Consider the following 12,253-nt stretch of genomic DNA (forward strand, 5'->3'; position numbering starts at 1 on the left):
GGCTGGTCCAAGGGCTAGCAACCCAATCCAGAAAGAGAAAACCTTCAGAACATACATGACAACGAAGAATCTGTTTAATTAAAACTAAAATGAATGAGTCGTGAAGAGTGGAGAGGGTGAAGTGAATTCCTGCAGTGAGGGAGGGAGGAGGAAGGCTTCCCTGAGACCCAGGAGCACTTTAGACCTGTGGGCTCAGCCAGCAATCACCTCCTCACTCCCTCACTGCCAGGCCTGGGTTTGAGGAAGAGGAATAATTTGACCAGTCAAAGCCCCCATCTGATGCTGCAGCAGGGCCCTGGACAGACAGGAGGGCACATGAAGTGATCTCCCCTACATGTAGGGGAAGCCTACGTCCAGGCTAGGTACAAATTCCGAGGCTGTCGGGCCCTTCCACAAAGCACAGTGGTGCTAAGAAGATGCAAAAAGCCTAATAGATAAAAAGACCCATGGCTCTATAACTCCCTAGATCCCCAGCCATGCCCCAAATAATAACCAACCACACCAAGGGTTTGATATTTTTTTATTAACATATAATAATATATTTAATAAAAAATAGTATCCACTCTGGCTCTCTCCTCCATTGCAAGGGGAAGAGTGGTGAGGAGGGGCTGGCACTGCCCACCCCTAGGCATCCGGACAAGCCCTGCCTCCAGGGCTCCTCTCTATCCCCTGCTTTCCAACAGGCTCTGACCTCCAGACAGACGGTTCAAAGTTACAAGTGCTTTAGGCCCTCCCTTGAGTTCCCCCAGGCCCACCCCTTGTGCAGAATTCAGGGGCCACCTGGACAAAGCCCTTGCTTTTTCTCATTCTTGGCATCCTTCATTCATGCTAGAAAGAGGATCTGGGGACAGAGAGCAGAGTCTCTACCTGCCAGGGGGAAGGGAGGAAAGGAACGGTGGTGGGGGATGGGGCCAAGAAGAGGGATGGTGATGAGGTCCCCTCATTGGAGCCGGTCACTGCGGAATGAATCCTCCACAGCAGGATCGGGCAGCAGGGCACAGGGGTCACTCAGCATGTTTAGCCCTTCCAGGCCCAGTGGCTCCATGCGTAGCTCATCTTCTAGCCCAAGCCCTAGCTCCAACCCAGCTGCTGACACCTCAAAGCCAGGCACTCCGGCCAGGGCTGCTGCAATCTCCTTAGAGAAACCTGGAGAGGAGTCCCCTGTGGGTAGAATAGATAGGTGAGGACCCCATGTCCTATAAACTTTTCCAAGACCCCTCAATCTCCTACTCATTAGTGAATGTGTCATTCCCTCCTTCCATTTTCCATCACCAGCCACGCCCACTCACCTGTGAGGATGATGTTAGGCCCTGAGCCATGGCGGGAACAGTGGGTCAAGTTCTGGTGGTTGAGGGTGTGGGGATCCTGAGGGCCACCCATTGGCCCCTCACCCCCTAAAAATCCAGGCCCTTCAGAAAAGCCAGGGGGATCCAGCACCAGGCTGGTTGATGGGCTCTCCATGCTGAACTGCTCCAGCTATGGACACACAGACAAATCTTGAGGAAGTAGGATTTAGAACTGGTATCCTGCCTAGCCCTGCTAACATAACCCCTTTGCCCAGAAATCTTCATCCACCCCAGGAACAGAGGCAATGACAGAGGGAGGTGGCAGCAAGCAGAGCGACAGAAGCGAGCACGGGGCCCGAAGTAAGTATGGGCACCGTACCTGCTGGGCCAGAGCATGTGCATGCCAGGAAGAGAACGGGTCAAGGCAGAAGTCATCAAAGAGCAAGCTGAGCAGAAATAGAGGGGCAGGAGTAGGGTCAAACGCAGGAAGAGAGGAGCCCCAAGCTGGCAGTACTATGTTACCTCCGGGGAGACGAGATCTCCCCACCACCCACCCCACCTAGATCTCCCCATTCACAGTGCACCAGCCATGCCATTCAGGCCCCATTGACCCACCCTCACCCCCTCCCCTGCTTTTGAGCAAGGAGCCTGAGTACTCACATTCCCCAGGTTGAAGTCACTCATTGGCCGGTGGTAAGACTGTTGCCCGTGCCCACTGGGCCCAGGTGGGTACAGTGTCCCGTAATGAGACTGCCTGCCTGGGGGCTGCCCACCTGAGGACTGCACTGAACAAGACTGAGAGGGCAGTCCTGGCTGCTGTAGAGACTTTGGGGTGTGTGGCTGGGTAGGCAGAACCAGACTTGGGGAGCTGTATGGGTATGGGGGCAACCGCTGGTCAGTCGACAGTTTACTGGTATCCAGGGGGACGCCCTGAAAAGAAGTAAAAAGAGGGAAGCTTACCGCTCAGTGTATACCCCAAGAATTCTTAGTCAGGGCTTCCCACCTTCTTTAGCTACAACCACTCCCAAAACAAATGTGACAACATTCTACATTCTCACGGGCATCCCTGGGGTTGAGTGCAGTTACTCAAAAATGGGTATTAGTTGGCAGGGTGTGGTGGCTCATGTCTGTAATCCCAGCACTTTGGGAGGTCCAAGGCGGGTGGATCACCTGAGGTCAGGAGTTCGAGACCAGCCTGGCCAACATGGTGAAACCCGTCTCTACTAAAAATACAAAAATTAGCTGGGTATGGTAGCGGGCGTCTGTAGTCCCAGCTATTCAGAAGGCTGAGACAGGAGAATTGCTTGAACCCAGGAAGTGGGAGGTTGCAGTAAGCCGAGTTCACACCACTGCACTCCAGCCTGGGCAACAGAGCGAGACTGTCTCAAAAAAAAAAAAAAAAAAGTGCATATCAGAATGAAAGTGATATAGTGAGGCTAACACAGGGGTAATTTTAAATCTATTCCATAAGTAAACTATTCTCCTTTTTTGAGACAGGGCCTCACTCTGTTGCCCAGGCTGGAGTACAGTGGTGCAATCATAGTTGGAACTGAAGCCTCAACCTTCCTGGCTCAAGTGATCCTCCCATCTCAGCCTCCCCAGTAGCCAGGACTACACGCGTGCACGACTGCGCCTGGCTGATTTTTTATTTGTTGTAGAGATTGAGTCTCACCATATTGCCCAGGCTAGTTTTGAACTCCTGGGCTCAAATAATCCTCCCACCTTGGCCTCCCAAAGTGCTGGGATTACAGGCATGAGCCACTGTGCCCAGCCTTAGAAGTAAACCATTCTTAAACCTTGGTACTTGAACTATTTATTGTTAGTAAATAAGGAACTAAGGTTGAGAACTGCTGTTCTACAGCCATGAAGAGGCCCGAGGGAGTGGGAGAAGAAGGAAGGAAAAGGAGAAAGAAAGGAAGGGAAGTCAAGCTCACTCCACACTCTGGGAACAGATCCCTTGCTAATCTGGCCTCAGTCTTTCCTACAAAAGCGGGGACCTGAGTAAAGATGGAACATAGATCACACATTCCAGGGACAGCAATGAAGGAGGAAAAGGATAGGAAGGGAGACAAGGGCTAAGAATTTCATCTCTGTGGAAAAAGCCCTAAACTAAGAGTTTCGAGTTCTAGTCTCAACTCTCCCTAACTTGCTGGGTAAACTTGGAAAAGACACTTTCCCTCTAGGTCCTACTTTCCTCATCTATTAAGTGAAGGGATTGGGCTCCACAGTAGGAGATTCTCTGATTCTACAAATTCTATGAAATTAGGAGGGGATACAGGGGAGGAGATGGGACAGGATAGAGGCATCAGATAACAGACAGACGTGAAATGGATAGGAACAAAGGAGGCAAATAAAAGGAAAGGGTAAGCTACTATTTGTCAAGCATATACCTGGGCTATATGTGGTGCTAAGTATTTTATGTATGTTATTTAATTTGATCCTCATGAACCATCCTTGTTTTAGAAATGAAACTACTGAGGCTTATAGAAATTAAATAACTTGTCCAAGGTGACTGCTAGTAAGAGGTAGAGCCAGGATTTGAAACTAAAAAAGCTTAACCACAGCTTTTGTGTTTGCACTGTGAAGCAAAAGGAGACAAGATGGATAAACGATGGGGCAGGTGGAGGACAGAGGAATGGAAGGGGATGAGTATAGAGTAGGTATTTGAGGAAAGGAGGGTGGGAGGGAAACAACATGGCAGAAGAAAAGGGAAGGGAGACAGACGTGCAGGGAAGGCAGCCACGCATACCTGAGTGATGGAAGACAAGGTGGGTGACATTGTTGGCGAAAACTGTTTGGGCAGCTGCTGTTGGGACCTTCTGGCGTCGGCTGGGCCCGCGAGCAAACTCAGGGGGCTGAGGGGCACACGGCGGTGGTGGGGGGAGGCCCCAGGGGTAGAAGCAGGGTAAGGGGGGGCGCCCAAAACAGGAGATGAAGTGGAGGAGGAAGAGGAGGAGGAGAGAGCCGGAGCACTGAGTGAGGGGTGGCCCAGGGAGGTGGTGGGTAGTGCATGGCGGGCCAAGGAAGAGGCAGGCAGAGAGGGGTGGCTGTGGGAGCCCTGGAGCTGGGGCTGAGGACTGCTCAGGGAAGCCTGGAGGTTGGGATTGCTTAGGGAGGACTGCAGGGATGGGTGGCTGAGAGGTGAATGAAGTCCTGCAGGCACAGACAAAAAACCAGAGATGCCAACATTACTGATGGGAACTGGGCCCCTTTCCACCCAGAACGGGTAGCAGTGACCAGACTATGAAAGCAGCAACACAACGTCCTCCCTACTCTATCCCTGACAGCACTGCCCATCTGGGGGCTGCCCTTCCTCTTCTTTCTAGGAAACACCACACCAACCAGTTATCACTGGCTGAGAACTGCCGTGAGGGAATCCTGGGGTGCAGAGGTGACAGGCTGGTGTGGGCGGTCACAGCAGGATCTCAGGTGCTCAAACCGCCCTCCCCTTCATCCCTCCAGTCAGGCAGCACCCAGTGGGCACATGGCCAGGACAGCCACTCACCTGGTGCATCATAGCCTGGGCCCAGGCCCATGCCCCCGCTGATGCCCAGGTGAGTCATGGTGTGGGTCAAATTGGAGGTACTGTTGCCCCCACTCAGGCTAGGGTAGGCTGTCTCTTCAGGGTCCAGGGGGGTGGGCAGTGGTGGGGGAAAGTGCAGGTTGGTGAGGTCAGGTAGGGAGCCCCCCGTGTTCATGGCAGGTGGGAGGACAGGCACATTGGCAGGCTGGTCAGGAGATGGAAAGATGCTAGGGGAAGGAGAGAAAAAGAAAGATGTAAATAGGAGTGGGGTGCGGTGGTCAGGGAAGAGCAGAGATCAGTCTTCTACATCTCCCTGTACTTCCTTCCCCCAACTCTCAGCCAACCTCAGGGAATACTTACTTAATTCCAGGGACTTCACAGGACCGAGGTCGGGAAGAGGATGAGGATAGCTGAGGAAAGAAGGAAGAATATGGAAAATGAGGAGAGTGCTCAGTGGAGAACCCTGGAAGGCCTGCCCCATGGCAAGGGGATAGCAGAGAGACTAGTGGGTGACACCCGGTGGCCTCCACCTACCTTCTTAGCATCCCATGGCTTCAGCAAATGCTTGTCATCTAGCAAGTTCTCCTCAATAGCAGGTACTTGAAAGAGAAAGACTGGTGATGGGAGAGTTGGAGAAAGAGCCCGTAAGGCAGGACAGGAAGCAGAAGCAGGCGGGAAGGAGTCCTGCTCCCTGAACCTGCACACAATCCCAACATCAGCCCAGAAATTGTTTGGCATCCAGTACCCACAGCAGTGAGGAACACATACCTTTGGGGTCCATTTCACCATCCAGAATACCTGCAAGGGATACAGTGGCGTTGGCTGCAGTGCCCACTTGCCTACCTGCTTTAAATAGCTCCGTGGAGGCCAGGCGTGGTGGCTCACACCTGTAATCTCAGCACTTTGGGAGGCCGAGGCGGGTGGATCACGAGGTCACGAGTTCAAGACCAGCCTGGCCAAGATGGTGAAACCCCATCTCTACTAAAAACACAAAAAATTAGCTGGGCGCGGTGGCAGACGCCTGTAACCCCAGCTACTCAGGAGGCTGAGGCAGGAGAATCACTTGAACTCGGAGGGCAGAGGTTGCAGTGAGCCGAGATCGTGCCATTGCACTCCAGCCTGGGCGACAGAGTGAGACTCCGTCTCAAAAAATAATAATGAATGAATGAATGAATGAATGAATAAATAAATAAATAAATAAATAGCTCCGTGGTTACTCCCAACCCTGGGACAGGGCCACTTACCCCCACGTCGGCTGGGCAGGATGCTGGGAGGTGTGGGGCCTGGGTAGGTATCCTGGGGACTGGGGTTCATCACACTTGTATGAAGGGCAGAGTCAGAGCTTGTCCTATGGGGGGAGCAGGAATGAGCTGACACCAGTGACAGTCTTCCTGGTCCCTAAGCCCTGCCCAGCAAGGGAAAACACTAGCTGGGCTGGAAATGGGGGGTGGTGAGGGAACAGGGCCCCAGAAACTACAGATAAGAGGAGATGTGGCCTAAAGAAGGCAAAGGCCATCACCTGTTAAGTGCAGATGGTAGTCGAAACAACTGCCCCTTCTCTGCAGGGAAATTGCCCCAGGGCATCGTCCTGGGGTAGAAAAACAAAGTCATGAGGAGGAAGGCTGGCAGTGGACAAGAAGGTGGGTATAGGGGTTGGAAAATGTGGGGCAGCCAAGATGGAAGTGAAGATGGCTAGGCACCCAGATCATCCCCTTTTCTTTCTGGTTCTTCTCCTGTTTATGATTGACCCCTCCCCCAGTCAATCTAAGAGAGCTGGAAACCTCTCTGCCAGGACCAGCTGAATGGGAATCTTGGAGCCCAGCAGCTCTTCTGGGTATGAGCACTGAAGGTGAGATGGACAAGGGGAGAGTTTCAGAAATCTAAAAGTGCCAGAGCACTACATCTTGCACCCACCTTTGACAGAAGGTCACCATTTTCACCTGCCCCTCTGCCATTCTCCCCTCCCCCTTACACACACACCCCAAGCTGGCTACAGTTCCCATTGGTTCTGCTCTAGCTGGACTGGGAGGCTTGACCACTCGTGTCAACATGGCCAAGGCTGGACTCTGACCCACCTACTCCAACTGCCTCCACCTCTCTCAGCCCTGGCGTTATAGGAAGAGGTACTGTTGAAACCTTAGCTCAGTAATCCCAGCCCCAACCCAGAAGGGGCAGCTCCCTCCAGAAACATGTCAGAGAGTAGGCAGGAGCTTCCGCCTGCCCTGGACACTTACCTTCGCCAGCTAGACTCTGGGGGAGGAGATAAGTAGGCAGGACTGTAGGGAGAGCTGTCAATGTGAACAGCACCAGTTAAGGAAAAAAGTAGAGAGGACAGATGAGATAGAGGCCAGATGAGGAAAGAACAGTAGAGGCAGCAGATAAGTTGTTTTGAGAAACACATACCTTTCTCCTCTTCTATAAGGGACAACGATAGGATCAAAGAATGGAAGAGAAGAAGGGAATCAGGTCTAACGGGGCTGAAAAAATCCAGGAGAATGTCCAGGCAGGACTTCGAGGATACAGGTACACATGTCTCTGAGACTGAAAACTCAGAAATGTGAGGAGAAGGGATGCAATCTCCTTTAGCAAGAGACAAGGAAGGCTGCCTCTGGCAGCAAGCTGATGTGAAGACAGCCAGAGCCAGCCAGAGACAGGGGGCACAGCCTCAGGAGCAAAAACTCCTTATCACAGGAGCAGGTGCTGATGCAGGAGCTATGGTTGTTTTCAGGGAAGCTGGGTAAAGAAGAGCTCCAGGAGAAGGATGGGACTGCACAACACTTCAAGTGCTTCCTATAAGTCCCTGAGGAACCCCATCCCACTGCCTTTCAGACACTCCCAAGTCCCCTGTGAAGGATATGTGGCGGGGGTATCGGCGAAGTGGGGACACCATTCTTCGAGGATCTCGCTGCACCCGTTCCACCAGCCCATGGTGCCGTGTGCTTCGAGATGAATCCAAAGGTGAGTGGAGGGGGCTCTGCCAAAAAGGACAGAAGTCAGCAGAGGAAGCAGCCTAAAGAACCTCCACTCCTCCCTGGCTGGTGTCTACTCACCTGGAACTCGGCCAGGCCAGAGCCAATCTGGTTAACATTGGGCAGAGACCCACCATAATGAGAGCTCCTTGTGTACGCCAGTCGCAGTTTTTGGGCCTGTAACTGAGACATGGGGAACAAGTGGGAATGTCAGGAAGGTCCTGAGCACTATTTCCTTCAGTCATCCTTGCCATCTCTGTCACCAGGATATGCTGCTGCTGTCACTGCTTTTAAAATATCTAGGCCAGGCACAGTAACTCACACCTGTAATCCCAGCACTTTGGGAGGCCGAGGTGGGTGTATCACGAGGTCAGGAGATCGAGACCATCCTGGCCAACACGGTGAAACCCCGTCTATACTAAAAATACAAAAAATTAGCTGGGCGTGGTGGCGGGCACCTGTAGTCCCAGCTACTTGGGAGGCTGAGGTAGGAGAATGGCGTGAACCCGGGAGGCAGAGCTTTCAGTGAGCCAAGATCGCGCCACTGTACTCCAGTATGGGTGACAGAGCGAGACTCCGTCTCAAAAAAAAAAAAATCTAGGCCAGGCACAGTAGCTCACACCTGTAATCCCAGCACTTTGGGAGGCAGAGGTAGGAGGATCGCTTGACCCCAGGTATTGGAAAGCAGACTGGGCAACACGGTAAGACTCTGTTGCTACAGGAGGATCACTTGAGCCTGGGAGGTAGAGGCTGCAGTGAGATGTGTTTATGTCACTCTGCTCCAGCTGCCTGGGTGACAGAGTGAGATCCTGTCTCCAAAAAAAAAGTAAATAAAAATAAAGAGGCCGGGCGCGGTGGCTCAAGCCTGTAATCCCAGCACTTTGGGAGGCCGAGACGGGCGGATCACGAGGTCAGGAGATCAAGACCATCCTGGCTAACACGGTGAAACCCCGTCTCTACTAAAAAATACAAAAAACTAGCCGGGCGAGGTGGCGGGCGCCTGTAGTCCCAGCTACTCGGGAGGCTGAGGCAGGAGAATGGCGTGAACCCGGGCGGCGGAGCTTGCAGTGAGCTGAGATCTGGCCACTGCACTCCAGCTTGGGCGACAGAGCGAGACTCCGTCTCAAAAAAAAAAAAAAAAAAAAAGAAATAATCTTCCAGAAAAAAGGCCAGTGTTGGGGTTTGAAAGGTCCACTGAGATTTGGTGCAAATAACCCACCAGAGCCCATCTGCAGACTGCCCTCATCAATGATACCACTACTGTTTGACATCATCCTGCCAGGCGGAGACAGATATTCTGCTCAAGACCTGTCTCATTTGGCATCACTCTAAGCAGAGTCCCTGAGGGGCTGCCAGGAGCCCCCGGGCTACTCACAAGGGAGAGTGCCTATTAGGAACCTCTGCTTTCTTTCTAGATGCATCCAGGACTAATTGGGTCATTAAGAGGAAGGCTACAGATGGATGTCACAGAGCCATTACTGCCAGCCTTTTTCCTTCCCACTCTGGAGAGCACAGGCTTCTGGGCTCTGCCACTTGCCCAGCCTCAGGAAGGCTACACAAAGCCTGCACCTCCCAAACTAGAACATCCAAGGAATGACAACTCTCCTAGCTGGAAAAACAGCACCAAAACCAAGGGACATTCTTCCACTGAATCCTAAGGCTCCTGAATTGGCAGGGAAGCCTGGAGGAAGAGGGTGGAGAGAGCAGTAGCCCACTCCAGCATGGGCCAGAGCCATCTTCCTGGTCTCATCCTCACTTTGGGGAGATATGTCTGGCATAGACGTCAGACAGCCTGACATGGATTTAGCCTGTGTACAGATATCCTATCTCTGTGAGAGGTGAGCATCTATTTCCAAGGCTCAGCCCCTGCCACCAGCCAAATAAACAGGCCCAGGGCAAGGCCATGGGGAGGAGGGTAGCTGAGGAGGGGCAAGTTCTAAGAGCTTCCAGGGTCACACTCTTGTACAGAAGCCAACATCAGAACTGACGTTCTGTTCCAGGAGGTCAGCCTAGTGAGTTCAGTGGGCACTGTGCTGACCTCTGGTCCACTTCAAGACCACTATCAACATATATGGCAACCCCAGTCTCTCAGTGGTATAGCCTCCCATGACCATCTCTGTCTCAAATGAGCCCTCCCACCTGGCCAGATAACAGGCTGAGTCCCAGATCTCTTGTCCCTAGCTCTAGGCTTTTGGGTCCCCTGGCCAGGTAAGCCCACTAGACTTTTCTGTGTAGCTGAGAAATTAACCAATAGGAGCAAGGTGGGTAGAGGGGGCCTTTTAAGAGATCAAGGCACCATAAAGAGAAGCCCCAGCTTTTGAGTTTCACACAGCCTTTCTTTGCACATACAAGCCCTAAGATCCCACCGTGCCTCTGCTAGAATCACAGTCCTGAGGGCAGGGCCTCACGCTATCAAGATCAGACTCCCATCTTCCTGTCTGTCCCCAACATGATGAAAAAGTTCCTAAAGGGGAGCAATCTACAGTTAGATCATAATCCTCACAGTGGTTACAGTGGGTTATGCACACACATGCATGTAAGTGTGCACATGCATGCACAGACACCCTCCCAGATTTGCCTCCCCACCTAACTTCTGACTCCCACAAACTAGGGCACATACTCCCTAGAGACTCAAAGGGGAAAGGACGAGGAAAAAAAAAAAAAAGACTAACAGAGTCAAGGGGGATACACACAAAAATACAACCAGAGTCACAGTCACAGATGCAACCACAGTCAGACCAGCAGAAAAAGGCTAGAGATGTTGTAGTAACGTTCCATCATCAACCCTTAAATTCCTTCTAGCTCTCTGCCATGAGGAATCACTGCAATACCCTTATTGCAGTTTTTTTAGAAGAATGTGTCCCTAAATTAAGACTGCATACCACCTAGGCAGACTCCCACCCCTTGGTCCCTCTGACATCCAGCCTTGGAAAGCAAGAAATCAAGGCCGGGGGGCTTCAGAGGCAGCCTGGCAGAGGCCTGAAAGTTCTCTCAAGAACTTTCTAGGAATGAATATTCCCTACACATAGAAACCCTCCAAGGCACCCTACACACGGACCCACAAAGCAGTCATCTCCCTAGAAAGCTCAGCAAACCATAGAGTTCCACACAACTTATGGTCGGTTACCCAGTTTTAGGATTCAAAACTCTACCTCTCCTCCAAGGAGGCCAGGACAAAACACCAAGCAATGGACCTCACCTTCATTCACGTCAGGAAACCACAAGAAGTATTTGAAAAAGGAAGCAAAAGGACGGGACGCAGGAGGGGACTTCCTGCCCCACTATACACAGCACCGCTCGTTCAAACCACGCAAGGGGCCCTTTCCCGGGGGCACCAAAGCGCAGAGGGCAGAGGGACCAGTTTGGAGGAGATCACAAACTCAGAGGAGCCAGGTTACAGGCAAGCAGCCCTCCTCCCAGGCCATACTCCAATACCAGGCATGCTTCAGTAGCGTCCTCGAGGGGACTCCGTCAGGGATGCACAAGGACCACTCACCTCCTACCTCCGCCGGACCCATCTCCTCTCTCCGTCCACTCCCGCCTCACGTACTCGGGCCCCCAGTCGCCTCTACACCCCCAACCTCTCCAGTGTTTCGGTCTCCCCCGGCAAAATCCTTCTTCCTGTCCCTCGGCCCTCAACCTGCGCCTCCCAAACGGCGGCGCCCGCGTCCCCTGCCCCGTTCCGCCTCCTTCGCTGCGACGCCCGCCCCCGCCCCGCCTCTCCGGTCTCCGCTCTGTAACTGCTCAGCTCTGCTGGGCTCCCCGGCGCGGCCCCTCACCCGGGTGGAGCCGATGTCCATCATCACCTCCTCGAAGGCCGCCGTCTCCTCGGCCTGACGCTGCTTCTGCAGCGCGATCTTCTCACTAAATTTGCGCGGATTGGAAGCCGAGGCTGAGGCCGTGGCCGAGCCAGGCCCGTTCGCCCCCGACGTCGCCATCTTCCTTCCCCGTCCCTGCCTGCCACCCTTCCAGTACCAGCCGCGGCCTTCGCCGCGGCCCTGGCCCGGCTCCTCCAGCCGTAGCCACCGCCGCCTCAGCGAGCACAGCGAACCCGGCCCCAGCCTAGCCCTGACCTGTTGAGCGCGGGGGCCGCCGGGAATTGTAGTTTGTTTACGAGACTCCTTCACATGTCCAGTCACGCAGCACCGGGAGGAAACGGACTCCACTTCCCAGCAGCCCTGCTGACTCCGGAAACTGGGGACTTCGCTCCACCCTCTCGGCTACTCCCTGAGAGGGGCAAGCTGGGAAGAGTAGTTCTAAATTAGTCTGAGACTACGAACGGAAAGGGGAGAGGAATTAGAGAGGAAAGGAAGAGCGAGGGGAGCGGAGAGGAGGGGGACCGGGAAAGAAGTACCAAGACACAAAGGAGGAAAAATTTGGTTATCTTCAAGGAAGGGGACTATCGGGGCCTGAGTGAAAACAGTGAGACCAAGAATCTTAAAACAGCTGTAAACATCTGGGACTCAGGCCCTCTC

General features: G+C 53.2%; 3 protein-coding genes across 7 annotated transcripts in view; 2 read left to right on the forward strand and 1 right to left on the reverse strand.

Annotated features, from left to right (window-relative positions):
- Nucleotides 1-12,253, forward strand: part of RPS27 (ribosomal protein S27) — a 234,813-nt gene that overhangs the window by 189,697 nt on the left and 32,863 nt on the right. Inside the window, exon 1 of one of the 3 annotated variants that reach the window (XM_050756440.1) lies at nt 4,197-4,200. The exons of the other annotated variants lie outside the window; for them this stretch is intronic. The gene's annotated coding sequence lies outside the window, so the exon portion shown is untranslated. Of the gene's footprint in view, nt 1-4,196; nt 4,201-12,253 lie in introns of those variants that run through there. 3 annotated transcript variants of the gene reach the window in all.
- The window catches only part of UBAP2L (ubiquitin associated protein 2 like), a 340,775-nt gene that overhangs the window by 6,472 nt on the left and 322,050 nt on the right, over nt 1-12,253 (forward strand). The gene's annotated exons all lie outside the window — the stretch shown is intronic.
- CRTC2 (CREB regulated transcription coactivator 2) lies at nt 515-12,224 on the reverse strand. Of its 3 annotated transcripts, none has more exons than XM_050753241.1 (14): nt 11,558-12,224; nt 7,860-7,961; nt 7,665-7,783; nt 7,044-7,103; nt 6,329-6,397; nt 6,054-6,157; nt 5,578-5,607; nt 5,344-5,408; nt 5,170-5,219; nt 4,792-5,036; nt 4,036-4,439; nt 1,947-2,216; nt 1,290-1,476; nt 515-1,161 (listed from the first exon to the last, which is right to left on the reverse strand). In XM_050753241.1, exons 1-14 carry the CDS (start codon nt 11,714-11,716, stop codon nt 941-943), a joined length of 2,085 nt encoding a protein of 694 aa, XP_050609198.1. In that variant the 5' UTR covers nt 11,717-12,224; the 3' UTR covers nt 515-940. The 3 variants fall into 3 exon arrangements, with proteins under 3 accessions (XP_050609198.1, XP_050609193.1, XP_050609202.1); XM_050753236.1 differs by having other exon boundaries at nt 5,344-5,423; XM_050753245.1 differs by lacking the exon at nt 6,329-6,397 and having other exon boundaries at nt 5,344-5,423.

This window comes from Macaca thibetana, chromosome 1, assembly GCF_024542745.1.
Source record: "Macaca thibetana thibetana isolate TM-01 chromosome 1, ASM2454274v1, whole genome shotgun sequence".
In the NCBI taxonomy this organism is placed as follows: domain Eukaryota; kingdom Metazoa; phylum Chordata; class Mammalia; order Primates; family Cercopithecidae; genus Macaca; species Macaca thibetana.

Bases quoted from the DNA above. Each gene is read 5' to 3' on its own strand.
- CRTC2 (XM_050753236.1), bottom strand. From the start codon at position 11,716: ATGGCGACGTCGGGGGCGAACGGGCCTGGCTCGGCCACGGCCTCAGCC. The intron at 7,784-7,859 runs GTGAGTAGACAC...CCTTTTTGGCAG, and splicing joins CTGGCCTGGCCGAGTTCCAG to AGCCCCCTCCACTCACCTTT. The intron at 5,608-6,053 runs GTAAGTGGCCCT...TATCCCTTGCAG, and splicing joins CCTGCCCAGCCGACGTGGGG to GTATTCTGGATGGTGAAATG.